We start from the raw sequence: 17,178 nt of genomic DNA, 5'->3' as shown, positions 1-17,178 counted from the left end.
ATGAAAAGAAGCGTCCACTAAAAGTCAAAAAAACCTGCTCGTTCAGCAGTTTGATGGGATAAAAGCCTTCCTGCCCCTGTCCACCGTATCCACTGTCGCTGTACAGACACAAAAACAAATCAACAAATGATATGGACTGCCATGTAGCTTTAGGTAAAGCGCTTATCAGTGAGGCTAGTCAAGGAAAAGTCAGTGTTATGATCTCGGGTTGCTTCAGTTGGTCAGGTCTCACCAGGATTACCATGTCTTTGGTTTCTTTGTGCAAGATGCTACATGTATGAACATGAACCAGTGTGAGTTGAGAGAGAGGCAAAAAAAAAACAGAAGAAGAAAATGCTACAGCCTTTAAATGGGTCAACAATGAATAAGCAAGCAGCCTTGTGCTCATGAGAGACGGAGAGAAGCTGCAGAGAGTGCAAATATTAGCAGCACGCATACTACATGCACACACGCTACACGCACACACAGCACTTCCTCCACTTACTGCACACACAGGACGCACCAACTTCATGGGTGGTGTGTGGGAATGGCTCAGCGTGTGTTTTATCTTAAGTGGGGTGTGCTCCTGCTCTCGGCCTTCATAAAACATGTATGGAGCTAATGCTGACCATTACGTGAATTACTTGCCTCACAGTCGCCAGGGAAACTGCTTTGAGTAAATGGACAAGCCTTTGTTAAAAAAAAAAAAAAAAAACATCCCCCTGGAAATACATTAAATCACTCGCAACGTTTTCGGACAAAATCCTCCACTGTTCTTTGTTTGACTGCTGACGGAAGCAAAAGCAAAGATTGTTCAGAGAAAGGAAAATAATGAGTGTCCTTTCTTCCCCCTGAAATAAATATATATGTATATATATATATATATATATTATACTGTATATATCTCACATCTGCTTTGGGAGGAGATTTTTTTTTCCACGTCGGACCTCTGAGTAATTGTGTCCATGAGCACATTCCCTTCAGAAAAGAAAGAAAGAAAGAAAGAAAAGGGATATATGAGGAGAGAGAATAATGAAATTCCTCGGTGAGAGGAACTTAGGAGGATATTGTCCCTCTAGGTGAATGGAGTGCGCGAGCTTGCACAGGCTACAGCTGTACGAGGCGGTCTTTTTTGTGTGAGACATGTTATGAGACCTTCCAGCTTCCGCCCGTGTCAAAGGTGACACTGTGTGCTACTCGGTGACCTCTGACATCTCCGCCACAGATAGATCCTCCCCTCTCTTCTATCTCTCTATGAAGAGCATTAGCTTTTCATTTAATTCCCCCCTCTGCGCCTTTCTCTCCGTATGAGACACATTAACGGCGTCCTCAAAGAAAAAGAATGGCCAGGGAGCGAAAGTAGAGGAGGAAATGGGGGATAATCCCCCCTCCATCTTCCATTTTGACATGCTTTTATCTATTTTTAAGAAGCAAAAGAGCGAGAGAGTGGAGGGGGCACGGGAGACGCACATGTACACAGAGGACGCATCGCCTGAAGTGCTCGTTAATTAACTTTGAATGGCGCCGCGTTGAGTGTTGCTGAACTGCATTGTGAGTCCCTAACTGCACTCGAATCCTACTGTATGTAACATTTTTACAATTTAGCATTTTTCAGCAAAAGTATGAGCCAATATGAGTATGAGATAAAGCAAACAAAAAGGCCGGTACCCCTGTGTGCGAAAGACATCATGGTCGCAAGTTCGACTAAATGACATGTAATGTAATGTTATGTAAAAAAATGTTCACGCCCCCCCCGAATCAAAATACTATTGAGAACCTGATCATTATTTATGTATGTGTATAAACCACTGTATGAGTTGTCCTGCCCTGCCTCTCACGCCCCCCCCCCCAGGGGGGCCCGCCCCACTATTTGAGAAGTACTGCCTTAACCTTCTGCTGTGCATCACACAGCTGTAGTGCAGGGATGTGTCACAGTAGTACAGCTTAAGCTTCTGTGCCCTCCACGTAACCCACGCAACACACTTGATTATCATTAGCTTTGTGCATAATGCCTGCAGCAAAGCAGGCAATTGTTTGCCTGGGTTTTGACAGTTTTACACCGTTTAGCGGCGTCTCTGAGTCATCAATCCATCCCGATTAAAGACATGAGTTTAAAGAACATGATGTCAAATTCCTAAATAATACCACCTAATTGGTATCAATTAGCGGTGGCAGATGCGAAAGCTGGCAGAATACCGTTTCCAGAAGAAAATGCCAGGATACAGCCATGTCTGGCACAGCAGGTTGTTCTATAAATAAGCACACATGGGTGAAAGGGAGGCTAAGGAAATCTACAACAACAACAAAAAAAAAGTTTGTAGCTTGTACACTAGTTCAGATTTGTGTTGAGGACAAAGTTGTGGGCGGTCGGCAAGCACAGTGTGCAGCGTCGGAAGTCAAAGGTCGACCTGCTGGCAGGCCAGATGTCACATATACATAAGTAAAATAAACAGAGGCCGGGATTAAAGGAGATCCAACGTGCAGGAATTTGCAATTTCTACCTTAAAGGTCAAAAAAAAGTCACCGCTTATGTTCAAACTACAGCTTCCTCTCTCAATTCACACTCACTCACAATAGGGGCGGTCACTTTTTGTCAAACTCGAACCGAATGTTACCTCGTGGTCCTGCAGAGGGTGCTGACCATAGAAAACCAGCGTGTGAAAGTGATTTCTGTCAAGGGAAGCATCATAGGTGGCTTCACAAACAGGCAGCCCGACGCATGACTAATAGTAAAAATAAATAATAAATCTTTTTAAGAACTTATTCTTCCAGGCCCCTATATTCAAGCCAGGTCCCTCCACTGGACATCTACACCTACAGGGCAAACTCGGGTCTGAAAATGGCTTTAGAAACAAAAAAGAAAGACAGTCTTTTGTCAACTTTGGCAAACCCTCACTAAAATGAAGTCACATTTACAGCAGACATTTGGCTGTAAGGACGTTACATCTGGTTCCAGTCGATTCCGTTGGTTTTGGCGTAGCGTCGCCATTTCTGCCTCCTCCAAACAATCAGCAATCACACAAAATGCGATGTGTTTAACAATCAGCCCAGCATTCCTTGTGCGCAAAATTAAATTGTCATCAACATTTTTATTCTTTCACTAAATGTGGAACTAATGTGTTCCAGCATAGCTGTTTTGCATTGATTCTCGTATATGCTTTAAGTGTGAGATGGGGGGGTGGGGTGTTTGCAAAATACATGAATTAATGCATGAATGGTGTCGGCCGGCCTACGGAATGTGCGAACACCTGAGTGTGTTTTTTTTTTTTTTACCCTGAATTGTGTTTGTTTGTGTTTTTGTAACAAATTCCCTGAGGTGTGAAAGAAAGAAAGAAGGAACACAAAGAATGCCTTCATTCTCTCGCTCCCTCAGTGTTCCTCTCAGATATGCTCCCGGTGTGAAGACTGCCGCCCTGCAACATATGCATGTGCACATACAGTAAAGACACCTGTCCCTTGCAGTATGCTCTGTTCACTCAGAACATGTGCGAGTGAATAAATAAAAAAAAAAAAAAAACTCTTCACTTGTAGTCTGCGAGTATGGTTATTGGCATCCCTTGCAGTTTGCCCCTCCCAAGCTGTCGGGCTCACACCGGGAAAGACATGGCACCCACTGTGTCTCAGTGCTGCACACCTGGTGTTCCAGCATGCACAGGAGTATGTACTTCCCCCACTCTGTGCAACCTGCTCATCTTCATGATCATGCACAGAATCCTAACGGGGAGAAAAAGTTACACAGAGGAAGGGAAGGAAGAATGGGGGAGTCGATGATGTAGTAGGAGTTAGAGATCTCGGGGGGGGGGGGGGTAGGATGCAAAAGCAGAGCTACAGTTGAGATATATATATATATATATATATATATATATATATATATATGTATACATACATATAATGTATAAAGTATTTCCCATTCCAAATGAACAACTGTGGGAGAGGGGGATTTTATTCTGAACATAACAAATGCCTGTGTCGTTTGGGGCACAAGCCAAATTGTTGCAGCTTGGTTGCACCTAAAAAGGCGCAAAATGCACATGGCAGAGTGTATGACTGTAGGCCCTCATTGAAAATGCAGTCATGTCTCGGCAGTACCATGAGAAACCATTCTGCTTTCTCTCTCTCTCTCTCACGCTCACTCTCCTATAATTTCTGGCTTGCGCGTTATCAAATGCACATTGGAATTGCACAACAGCAACACAGAAATAGAACAATTTTGAAGTGGAAACTGACTCACGTTTGAGGCACGGGCTTGAGTTGCAAGGACTAAACAATAACGCCTTTAAAATAGATTCTGTTCCTACAAACGTCCCTTAGAATATATAGAGCCGCTTAACTTAAATGGCAAAAAGTCTCCTGTCCCTTATTGATCTGTAAACCCTTAAAATATAGTCTTATTGACGAGTGATTACATTTTGTTTGTTTTTTTAGGGGTAATATTTATAATGAGGCAGAAATACTATACTATGGATTACTTTGTCGCACATTTATCATCCTCCGGGTTTGAAGTCACAGTTCTCCGTTATCCCTAGACCGGGGACTATTTTCTGAGAGGAAAAATAATCTCAGTGGGAGATAATTCAAAACATACACAAATATAACTAGCAGTGTATTGTATTGGTAGATAAGGATGAGCGAATGTGGAATAGGCGATTTTTCCATTTGGGTGAAGTGTTGCTTTTAAAAGGCAACACAAATGTTGCAAACGCTGCTTTCCCCACATATTCTTCTGCTCTGGTATTTGTTGACAGCGGGTATTCTTTATGTGTAATTCTCTCAGTGTGGCGTGTGTTACGGCACTTAAAGCTGCACTGGGTGGGCTTTGCAGTTCATGTGGCGAGGCAGACGGGGAGGAAGACCGCCGATGTGACACCGGGGTACGATTTAAATACCTGCCTGCTCTGGCTGAGCAGTGATCAATCATCTCTCTGTCAACGACCACTCCCTGCTGGCAACTTCTCCATGCATGCAACCACCACCCATCACTTTTTCCCCCTTCTGTTTCTCATTCTCATGTTTTCTTCCAGTTTTTTTTATATCATGAATTTTCTCCTGGTGTCTTTCCAAGCTCGCATCCTTCGATTCCTTGCCTGGGCTCGGTTTCAGCGCGCTACTCATTTCCTCCGCCGAGCCATCCCTCCCTCTCTCTCTCTCTTCACCTTCCCTTCACTGCTTTTTCGCACATCGTCTCACCAGGCCCTCTTGTTCTTTCTATCTCCCTTGCTGTCACATTGCCGGAGGATGTCACGGAAAGAAATAGCGGAGCAAGAGGAAGGGGACAGATGGAAACGAATGAGAGAGGGAGATGGCAGAGGACTGCGGACACACACACAGAATACAAAACCCGGCTGCAGAATGTACAGGCATCCCATCCCTTTATGCACTTTTTAGACAGAATAGATCATTATTCCTGTGATTTATTTAATTTATATTAAAAAAAAAAAAACTGTTGTGTTTACACATGGACTGTGACCTTGGGGGGACGTCAAAGAGGAGGAAGCATGTGCAACATGATGATTGATAGTGCGAGCGCCTTCCACTGGGTGATTTTTCACTGAACCTCTCTGTTGGGTAGTGATAGGCACACCGTGCATAGATCTACAAGTACACACAGACACACACACACTCCCATCTCTCCACTGAGTTGGGGGAAATCAGACCTAAGACCAGCGCTGCTGCTGCTGCTGCTGCTGCTGCTGCTGCTGCGCCGCTCTTCAAATATGAATGGTTTTAATTAAACAAACTTGCTTTGCCATCTGGCCCCACAATTGGGCTTGCCTAATGAACAGAGTAACACACAAACACACACACACACGCACGCACATTATTAACCAGGCTAAGCAGCGTTCCAATGGGTAAAACTCGAAAATAGAGATAAACAACAACAGTGATCTACCGAGGTGCCACACAAAGATAGAACACGATGCAGTGACTCATTGTGTTCGCTAAAGTGTGTGTCTGAGCGCGCTCTTCCCTCGTGTTCTGGTTGTTGTTGTTGTGGTGGTACAGGGGGAAGGTGTAAGGGTGTAAGGGTTTTTGCAAGGGTGCAGAGTTGTGACCCACATGTGTTACATGTGTGCTAAACCTTGTTAGAATGCTGTGTAGCTATGGCAACCCCAACAAAACCTGTTTGCAGCACTGTTGAATCTCTGACTTAGAACGTACCCTGTCTGCTTGCATGATGACAAAGGGGTGTCCCATTTCGTAGGGCTGGATTTGAACCCCTACAGCCTTATCTAAAAGAAACTACCACCGGGAAGCTAACATTGGTTAGCATGTTGTGTAGCATACCAAAAAGTGGGATATGGTATGTGAATTATACACATTCCTATTTAGTTTTTACCACTACCCTTTGTACTTCAGCGCCAAATGGCAAGGGGTAAAATGACAACCAAAACTAAATATACAGTATGTCTGCCCGTACACTTTGTCCTTCCTATTCTTTGAGCCTGTGTGTTTGCTGTGGAGGTTGTCTGCATTGCTGTGATGCACTGCTTGCCTGTCCAAGTCCATAGAGCCAGCTAGTCCACACAAAATCATGATGTTTGTAGTCGAATGGTAGTACCATAAGAATTCTCAGCAGGAGGGACAGCACAGGGAATATGGTGTGGAGTTGAATGTGTAAGCGTGTGTGTGTGTGTGTGTGTGTGTGTGTGTGTGTGTGGGGTTGTCTGACAGCCAAAGCACAGAAACGTGGGAGGCATGCTAACGTTAGCAGCCAGTGCGACGTGTTATTACTCTCTCAGTGGCTACAATAAATTTGCAAGATTCATCTGTCCAAGCAGGCAGCATAAACAAAAATCGGGCACTAGCCTTCATGGGATGCACTCGGTGATGCAAAGCTAGTTTATATCCTCTGTGAACGTTGTGATCACAAGGCACGTGTCCATCTGAAGAAATAGTCCCTTTTTCTTTACGTGTTTGTCTTCAAAGGTAAGTGTTCGAACGTTCTTCAGCTGTATGTGTATGTTTCTTTCTTCTTTGCATTTTTGCACACACTTTATTTGCATATATGTATATGATACCCGCTGGCAGCCTCACAAAGCATGCATTAATGCAGCTGATTCCAACTGAAGCAGCATTAAAAGGCTATAGCTATGAATCGAACGTCTGTTTGTTTAAAATAACTATATTATTATTCATGCTGCGGATCAAGCCATGACCTACAGCGCACCGCATACAGGCGCTGCACTGATGCACCGAACAAACATCTTCAGTGCCGCGAGCTGTTCTGATTCGCGCGTGAGGGTTGACATGAAAACACTTTACGCACTTCAGACACCTCACTCGTGATGAAAGGGCAACGTGGAAGCGTGATATTTTGAGGTGTGCTTGAACTAATCCGGCTAAAATTGGCCAAATCCACTCCCACCCCAGCCATGTGGAGATCAATAATGGAGCAGTCTTTGACCCACTGATAACACACTGCATCTGGATGGGCTCTTTGCCATCCACGGCGACCTAATCGGGTGTTTGACTCCAAATGCTCAATGTTTATTAATATATGATGAGCACTGGGGTAAGCTTATGAATAAGTGAGCGGCCCAGCTGTGCATCAAAAAAGATCAAGACTTTATGAAACCTATCGAGTACCATATAACTGAGAGATATATAGAGTTTTATGTGCTGCCCAAGAATTATGGTAAATGCTACTGAACGTAAGGCTACAAAAATATTTTTCCCTCCATTTGGCAATCTTTGTGACGTGGGGGGAATTCTTCTACGGTCATGACATGCAACAGCTCCAGTCAATGAAAACAAGGTCGGTGAGGAGTCTGGGTATGTAAGTATGGGTCAGGAATGTATCCATTTCCCTGTGGTGACTCCAAACACTGCCTGTTTTGAATAGATTCTGGAGGAATATGTCTTGGATTCTGAGTATTTTTTTTTTGCTCTTGTAATATAGTTTGAATCCTGACCTTGATGAAAGATATGAGGAAAAGAAAATACAGTCCCTTGGCATATCTATGCAGAGTGGAAAGGAAGGATAGATGAGGAATGGAAGGAAGGAAGGAATGAAAAACAAGTCTGTTGCTTGTGTAGCCTCCATGTGCGTTTGTCTGGGTCAGTGTTAGCATGTGTGTCTTGGGGTGTTCTTGCGTGCGTGCATTCATGTGCGTGAGACGGACTAGCAGCCGCAGTGAAGGACGATTGTTCTCCTGCACATTGTGTGAACACCGATTGACGACAAGCAAGTCAGAGCAGGAGAAAGCACGGAATCGAAAATGGAGACACTGGCCTTTGTCCGCGTCTCACCCAGACACAAAACAAAAGCATGGCAGATGAGAAAAAAAAAAAAAAGAAAAATCATATTCAAAGTTGTCAGACTGGCAATCACGCCGTTTGCAGCAAAGATCTGACCATGGAATAGCTCTTTCATCTTCATCTACAACACACACGCACCTCATCTCAGCGCTGCTGATTGTCACATTTCCTTGCTGCCTCCTGGTCTTCTGAAACGCCCATTGTCACATTACGCACATAAATGTCTGCAATTACCTGTCGCTAATGATGTCCATGTCCGCGCCGAGCGCCACTGCAAGCCATCTGCTAACTTTTGTGCTCCCGCTTTCCTCATAACTCTGTAATTATCTGCAAGAGCTAGTGCTCCATGTAGAGTGAATGCAGCAGCAGCAGTGGTGGTGGCGGCGTCCGCACTGTACAGTTTGTGCTCACAAGAGGGGGTGCTAATGAGTGTACTCAGCTTTCCCTCAAGAGGCCCTGAGCAGTTTGCCAATATGTGCCCTAACCTTAGATGAATACATTTACTTTACGCTTAGGTATTTAGATGATGTTCTTATTCAGAGCGACCAAGCAAGCAAGGTGCCTCGGTGTTGACCTCAAGGACACGATAACAGAAAACATTGATCTTTTTACAGGGGTCTGAGTCTCATTCAGACCTACACCGATTCCAGGTCTGTCAGCCCACAAAGCCAACCCTGCCTCCCCGCCTGTATTTCAGCGTATAGCATCTCGTAGTTTTTACAAACGTGTAGGTTTGTATGCTGATATTACAACAATATGCCGCCCCACATGCACTCACTTATTTCATGTTTCATGCCTATACACACACACACAAATACACACCCTCACATACACTCGCACCAGTTTTTTGGCTGATCTCACTGGAGATAGCGAGCAGCAGCAGAGCATGTTGTTTCTTTTGGATGAAGCCTGATTCATGAATTGACCTTCGCTCGTGTTCCTCCAACAAATCTCCTCTGAAGCGCCACTATACTAAAAACCTGGAACCGTGGAAATGGGAAAATTGACAACATATGTACACAGAGCTGAAACCAAAATTGACTAGGATTATATTAGCATATATATTTCAGGGTCGGCCTTCTCGTTGCAATGTATTTCAAGTTTCACGATGCATGAGCTCCTTTGGTGTTGAATATTCCATTTTTGGATTAACGTGTTTCACTTTTTATGCTGCTTTTGGTACACAGTGGATTTGTGTGACAGACTGATCGCAAATTTTAAATTCAACGAGGGCTGCCTGCAATTGCCCAATTACTCTGAACAGACACCAACTTCAAAATGAGCCTTTTGGGTTTAATTTGGAACTGTTTAATTTTTTAGAGATTTTAAATATCCACAAGGTAGCCCTATCCGTTCATACCAAATCCCCCATTAATCTGCATTAACGCCAAAATGGAAGAAAGGTCACTATTGAGACACCTGCCTAACTGCGAGTTTGATGTGCACATGGGTCTGGTTTGTCCAACTATCTACTTTATGGGGTCATCACATTAATTTTAACCAGACATTTCATCCACTCAGATACCATTTTATGTCCAGGTTTCACTTTGTGGCCACAGTGGAAGATTATAGTGTGTACACTAATCATACGCAAGATAGGTCATTATCTACCAAGCAGCTCCATCTAACATGAGAGGATGTGAATCTTTAAGCCATTTAAATTCCCTTATCCTAATCTGCAATGGGAGAGCCTCTGCACTTAGGCTCAGCACTCTTAAGACAGCTCCTCCTTGTTAAGCATTGCCTCAAACTCGGAGGCTATGAATTGGACCATTACCCCCATCTCTCAGTGCACACACACATACACACACCCACCCATATACACACATACAGTTGCATGTATTTTGGCTACAGATAGAAACTAGGTCCTCAGACGAGCTGTGAGAAGGTCCTACAAAGGAAAGACTCAGTGCTGCACCAGAAGACTGCTTTTACAATCGGGTTTCTATTCCGTTGCTCCCACTCACTCCCTCTAGGCTCAGCCTTTCCACATTACAACCTACAGAACATAGGTTCTACCTCCCCAGTGCAGCAAAACAAGCTCTTTCAGAACAGCAGCTGCCTATGCAGCTTCTAATTAATGCGAGTGGAGTTTCAGTCCATCTTTTACTTTATACCAAATAATCAAGATAAGGGGGGGTGGGGGGATCAATCAGACCATGGGTTTTATGATAACCACCACACCTCGCCTTCACATGGTACGTATGTTGGAGGGGCGTTTTTTAATAAAAGTTGCAACAGCTACAGTATCACAACCACCACACCACACCAAACCAGATAGTCTAATCTACAAGGACTAATCAATGCTTTTGGAGAACAAACAAGAGGAGCGATAACCTCACGATTCTGCATGTTTGTGAGACTGTCTAGCTTTGGACGTGCTACGTGAATACTCTAGCCAGTGTGTGTGTGCGTCTAGTGTTTCCTAATTCTATAGCTTAGCGTTTTCTAATTAATCTCCTTTCAGTGTTTGCCCCTACCATTTTCCATGTGCTCTGCCTCACCGACACTGCCATCCGGCGTTGTCCTCTCGTAGCTGTCCTCAGGCAGGGGAAGGGCGCCCAGCCGGGGGCCCGATGAACTCTTGCTGCTGGGCGTCTCCGACTCGTCCAGGCCGCTGTCGTAGCAGCTCTGCAGCGATCCCTGCTGGTGAGGGTCCTGGGGCTGGCTCACCACAGAGAAGGTCACTCGGCGAAACGGCTACAAGAGAAACCAAACGGCCGGGGGTCACTATAAAAGGGACTGTTTCTTTAATTGTTAGAAGTCAGCTAGGGGATTTCGGGTCCTCTTTGGATTTCAGAAAGGGGGTTCGGGTCAGGGTGGTGGGGAAGTAGATTAGAAAAAAAGGGGGTAAGGGGAAAGAAGCGTAGATATGTGCTAGCTAAACATTGGGGGTATACTTCAATCTACATGCTAATTGTAATGTCCCTTTCCTACTCATCTGCTCCGTCACAGTAGCCGACACAGACCTGTTCTCATCACTGGCGCATAGAAAAACTAGCACGCTCATTCACATTCACAGTAGAGGCACAGCCAAACCACTTGTTGGTCTCAGGCTAACGTCATGGGTTTACCTGGCTGGCCCGCCTCACAGCAGCAACAGCACAGTGTGTGTGGCTTGGCTATGTAACCTAGGTGATACCACAACATGTTTTCTCCCGCAGTGTGATTCTAGGAAATGCTGAATTCTGGTCAACTGAAAAAGGTACTGTGGGTTCATGCCGCTAATGTGACACATCACACTTTATTAGGAAGCGTCCTGTGTGCATTCGGCATGTCGTTAAGGACCGCAGCCTCTCTCTTTCTCGGCCCGTTTCTCTCCACACTCTCTCAATCTGCATCTGAGCCTTGTACAAAGGTAATACTAGCAAGTGAGGTTGATGAAAAGCGGGAGAATGAGCATGGGACTGGGAATGAAAGACCAGGCTTGGTCATTACCTGAACAAATGGCATAACAAATGGCTAATGCCATTCATTAATTAGATACAAACACATTCAAAGCTTGCCTCTATTGCGGCTCATCTCAACTATCTGCCCCTTTGCTGGACCCTCATCACTTCCTCCCACTCTCCTCCTCTTCTGCCTTCGTCCCCTCCTCCCTCTGTCCTTGTTTCCTTATTCCATCATGAAATTATTAAATCGAGTACCAGACCCATTACGCAAACATTTTCTCCTTCTCCCTCCCTCTATATCTTCCGATTTGTTCCCCCAGTTGTCTCGTCCAATAAGGTAAAATCAGTTATAGCCTGTGATTAGTAACTGCGCCATCAGGGCTATTATACGGAGATGTGGGCGTCAAAATATAACGTCAAGCTCTTGGATACTTGGAGACAGGGTCAATCATATAGGGGGACATAATCAGCAAGTCTTAACAGGTCACCTCGGAAAGGCAGAGCTCATCCAGTGACACTTACTGCAACCCCCATGTGAGTCCTCTCATATTTCCCACAAGTCACTAAGAAAAATGGGCTTCCTTTGTGTTTGTGTTTATAAATTTGCATTTATTAATACATTTCTTCTCGGTTCCCTCTCTCTGTCTCTGGCTGGCTGGCTAACACAGCAGTCTTGGCAATAAATCATGTTTCCATGTAATTACAGTCAACACTCAACAAATGAATTGGTATAAATATTCATGCAAATTTCACTTGGATAGTCAAACATTTGTTGCATAATTAAAATCAGGACCCAGAAGAACTGCTCCATAAGTGTAATAACACTTGAGGAGATGTTAAGATATTAAAGCAGATTTTTTTTAAATTTTTTGTTTACTTGATTATTTTATTTTTGTGTTGTTTGTTTTTATTGACTTGTTTGGTGCACGATGCATGTTAACAAGTCCCACAGCTTGTGTGTGTGTGTGGCGGAGAATACAAGTGCTTTGTCTGGATCAGATTTAGTGGAGTGCCACATTCCTTGGGAAACACGGTGTTTTAATGATACGGATTAAACAACTGTAGCCTAATGAATTGCTGGCAAGAAGAAGAAGAAGAAAAACACCTGAGCAAGTGTGCATAGAGGGGGAAACTGAGCTTGGGAGAGAAAAAATAAGCTGTGAAGAAAAAAAAAAAAATCAAAGTTAAATGAACACAAATAGATTTTATTCACCTGAATTTCCCCTTGTTTTCACTGGCGGCAGAGTGAGATAGAAGAGAGTAGGGAGGGAAGCTAATTTGTTTGCAGACCAGAAATGGAGTTCATGCAGAGATCGCCAGAGGCTTTGGATTAGATTCTGCAGCAACCACTGTCTGCACAGCGACCTTCGCTCCCTTCATTCTGTGTCTTTAAACAAATGAATAAAATAAATAAGTGATTTTTTTTTCACGTCCCCCTAATGTTTGTGTGTGTGTCTGCCTCGGCGTGTGCTGGGGAGAAGAGAGAAATTGTCCGACAGGCCGTGTAAAATCGCATATGGCTCTGAGTTGTCACAACCAGTCGTGTGTTGTTGTTGTCTTTTTTTTCCTGTCCCTCGTTATAAGGGAAAACAATTTGGGGGCTTGTCACGTGGCCAAACCACAGGGAAAAATTAACAAAATGATCTGTCACGCACACACACACACACAATCAGGGTTGACGACTGGGGTTCTGCTGCCCTGAAGATATCTTAACGCATGAGTGACTGCAAAGGGAGATTTTACACTATGAGAACTCTAAAGAGGCAGTGGGTGTTAAAGTCACACTGTTCCCCTTGCTGCCTGTCCATGCTGTCACACGGCACGAGAATTGACCCCCCCCCCCCCCCCCGCTCACCAGATACTGGTCATTTTCAGGCACCGGTGAGTTTGTCAAGCTTCACTGAGTACATGCCCTTTGATGCTGGCCCCTCCACCCCCCCACGGCCCCACCACCCTGACCCTCTGCTCTCACGGTCAACACAGCTGCCAATCACTCCAGCAGTGACCGACACTGAAACACCAGTGCACACATACACGAAAGCAAGGGAATGTCATAACCCCACTATCATTAAATTGTGAAAAGGAGAGACACGCGATGGCTACACCGTGGCTGTCAGTTTAGTTTAGTGAAGGTCTATAATGTGATGAATCATTTTTTTTTTTATATAGCCTTGAACATATAAAACAGAGAAAAAAAAGACTAATACCATATAAAATTGCTCTACTTTGACAGTTACAAATGTGCATGAGGACATTGGCTAATGCAATAGCTAGGTATGAGCCGATATGATACTCAGCACAATCAATCAATCCAATACTGGTTTGGTCATATATTGATATTGAGAAAAATGATTGAAATCATATCAAATCGTTGTCCTTTTTTTCCATTACAAAGCACATGAGTCCAGTTCCAAGGGATGATCTCATGCAGTACTCAGTGTAGGTATTGGCAGATACCTACACTGAGTACAAACTGTAAAAATATAAACAAAAAGCAACAGCATGTAGTATTTTGATGAGTCATGTTGTGTGCTCTTTATTTCTTCTTAATGGCACAGCCCAATGTTGTTAAACATTGGCAGCATAATGTGTCTGAAAAGGCCAGATATGGCTGATATATTGTATTGTAAGCAGCTTGTGATACCAGTGGCAGACACAAAAACGAGCCATCCTTAGCTTTACCTAACCATATAGTCATGTTAGCGCTGGGTTGCTTTATCACTCCCAGATGCTGGAACTCCTTTTCGGGGTCCTGACAGCATAGGGCCTCTTTGGGGCGTGCCTGTGTTTGAAAGCTTACTGTGACAGCCACGGGTGATTGAGTAAATCCATCACTCCCACAAAAAAAACGAACAACGCAAACAAGCCACAGGTTTCTTGGTGGCTATGGCCGATGCTCAGCCAGGCCGATAACATATGGGCTGCCTGACTCGAGCTGAACTGGAGCCAATAAAAACAGGACGGAGCCACTCATGTCAATAATGTGTGACCTCTTGCATTTGATTTTCATTTCCTGCTCCCTCATACTAAATGTTGAGCTGCTGTCAGGAGCATTCTGTTTCAACCCACTTTTTTTTTTCCTTCAAGCTAATGCTGAATGAGTTACACATTGTTTAGAAGTCGAGTGCTCTGCTTTTACGTGAAACCTCAAAGCTGATTAATGTCACCACTTGACAACGCAGTAAAGACACATTACCTAAGGCTATACAGTGACTTTAATGTCACTCATTAAAGCTCATGTGGTACGCTGCATGTACCAAAACGGCAGTGTTTGTGTTAATGCTCTGCTGCTGCTTCTCCTCGTCCTTTAAGAAAGACTTTTGGACCCATTGGCTTTGGATGTCTGGAATCATAATTAAGCCCACCTTGAAAGGAGTGGATAATGGAACTGTGGAGGTGGATCTGGGTGGAAAACACAGTGTGTGTGTAATTTCAGCCATAAGTACTTTTGGCGGATGGCAGTGACCCACCGCCGTGAACCACAGGAAGTAATTTTGGCTGGCCTGACTTGGGTAAAGGGGAGCAAACATAAACTGCAGGGCCAGTGTCTTATTGCAGTCAACCGAGAAAGACGGAGGGATCCGGAGAAGGACGTATGTGTAAGTGAGATGCAAAGGAAGATAAAGAGGCCAGTCAAACAGGAAGGGAGGGTAAGAGGGGGGAGTGACACAAGAGTACGGCCATAATTGCCAAAAGTGCCAGTCGGTAATTAAGAAGGCATGTTTCATTTTTAATGGGCAACCAGACATAGACTTGCAATATGCCACCTGAGACGCACAGAAAGTGCCAAATGTCCATGTTACACCAAGAAACAACCTCTATGGGATGCGCTGCAAAGCTCAAATGTAGGTAAAGCATGGTTGTAATTCCAGTCCTCTGAATTAAAAAGTTGCACTGATGTTGAAGCGGCAAATGAGACAAATGCCCTCGAGGTGAATGTCTGTCTGGAAATCAACTGGAATCTGATTCAGGTGGAATCAGGTTCTATTTGGGTGCTGCTCAGTTGCACTTAATTGCAAAGGTACAGGGTCATCTAAGAACAGAATTCTGATGCTGTCTGGCATCAGTGGTCAAAAACAAGGGGTAATGGTCTTTCATGTGTATTGGGCCTCTCTCTATGAACGACCAGGTATATTTCAAAAGGGGTTTTGGATAGGGCCGAGTAAGTTGTGGGAGTGCTGGCAGGAGTATTTGGCTGCTGCTTTGTTAGTGCAGTGATCGCCAGTGGAGTCTCAGGTATCATGTACTAGCCTGGATGATAGGTTTGGCCCTGTCAAGCTCCGGCGCACTTCTTCAATTCTTTCACATTCCCCCTGACTCTTTAAACTTCACTCCTCCACACAACATACCTCCCAGGTCACTCTTTCTCAGAAAACAACAACAAAAAAGAGGCAGGGTGTGTGGGGGAGAATCTGAGGTAACGGCTCAAAAGATCACCCAAGACTCCAGAAGAAAAGAAAGACAAACAAAACGGAGATAACATAGGCTCTGGTAGGTTCCTTGTCTGATTTTTCCAACATTATCTTCAAAGTCAACAAAGATGAAGAAGTATTATTTTTTTTATGTTTTTCAAAAACATTCTTTTCGACAGCTGGGGTTACAAGGTTATTCAGCTGCCAGTTCCTCACCTGAGCTATGCACACAATACTTGATCTGGAAGAAAACAAGAGACGGAGGTAGATGGGATTCAGTTGGTCGTTTCTATTGCCGATAAGGGATGGCTCAATATCACTTGTTCTTGTCCCATATGATACCGATACAACACTAAAATAATTTCAAAATTTACTGAGACAATATTAGTCTGATCTTCATTTTCACATCTTTACATCTAGCAACTGTTAATGGCAATAGTTGTGCTTTTGACCAGTATCTGACCTAAACCAAAACTCATTTTGGCTTATTTCAAAGTATGTTAGGAGGTCCTACAAACACCTTTTATTACAATTATGTGTAGACGTAAGAGGCAACAATGCACATATACAGTAACTGTCTCCTTACGGGTTTATGATGCCATAACTGCCCTTTTCTTAAGAGTTTTTTTTTTTTTCAACCTTTCTATTTTCCACTATCCACTAAATTTCTCTTGGGTATTCACTGACCCCCTCACCACACTCTTTAACAGAAGAAGGCGATGTATAAATACACGTGCCACCATGCAGGACTACTTCACAAACACAAAAAAGCACAGCAGGAAACCCCAAACATGAACTCCCTGATGCTGCTGACTATTAAACAGTTGAGGCTGTGCCATTAAAAGTTGTTGCACAAGAGGTCCTCAGATGGAGCTCTGTGGGGATTGAGTCTTAGTTTTGGCGCTTGTGCCATGGGAACCACTCTGGAATGAGAAAAAGGAAGTGGGTAAATAAAAGATGCAAAACTTGGAGAGACACGGGATGAAATAAATGAAAGGGAAATAGATAAGAAAACTAAAGAGTTCCATCCCAACCACCATTTTTTTTTCTTTTCTTTTCCAAATGTATTTGGATGGCCTTTGGAAGAGTGCCACGGTAAGCACTTTCCTATTAGCATGCATTTCATGTGTGCCACT

The 17,178-nt window shown here is 44.0% G+C and overlaps 1 protein-coding gene across 7 annotated transcripts in view; it reads right to left on the bottom strand.

Moving 5' to 3' along the window:
* pcdh7b (protocadherin 7b) overlaps window positions 1-17,178 on the bottom strand; it is a 113,869-nt gene that overhangs the window by 47,934 nt on the left and 48,757 nt on the right. For 2 of the 7 annotated variants that reach the window (XM_058624108.1, XM_058624111.1), the window contains exon 2: window positions 10,719-10,938. The exons of 2 other annotated variants lie outside the window; for them this stretch is intronic. In XM_058624108.1, coding sequence (XP_058480091.1) covers window positions 10,719-10,938 — 220 coding nt within the window. Of the gene's footprint in view, window positions 1-10,718; window positions 10,939-16,773; window positions 16,966-17,178 lie in introns of those variants that run through there. 3 more of the 7 variants (XM_058624109.1, XM_058624112.1, XM_058624113.1) reach the window with 2 other exon arrangements.

Source organism: Solea solea, chromosome 3, assembly GCF_958295425.1.
Source record: "Solea solea chromosome 3, fSolSol10.1, whole genome shotgun sequence".
Classification (NCBI taxonomy): Eukaryota; Metazoa; Chordata; class Actinopteri; order Pleuronectiformes; family Soleidae; genus Solea; species Solea solea.
This window is presented reverse-complemented; position numbering and strand designations above follow the sequence as displayed.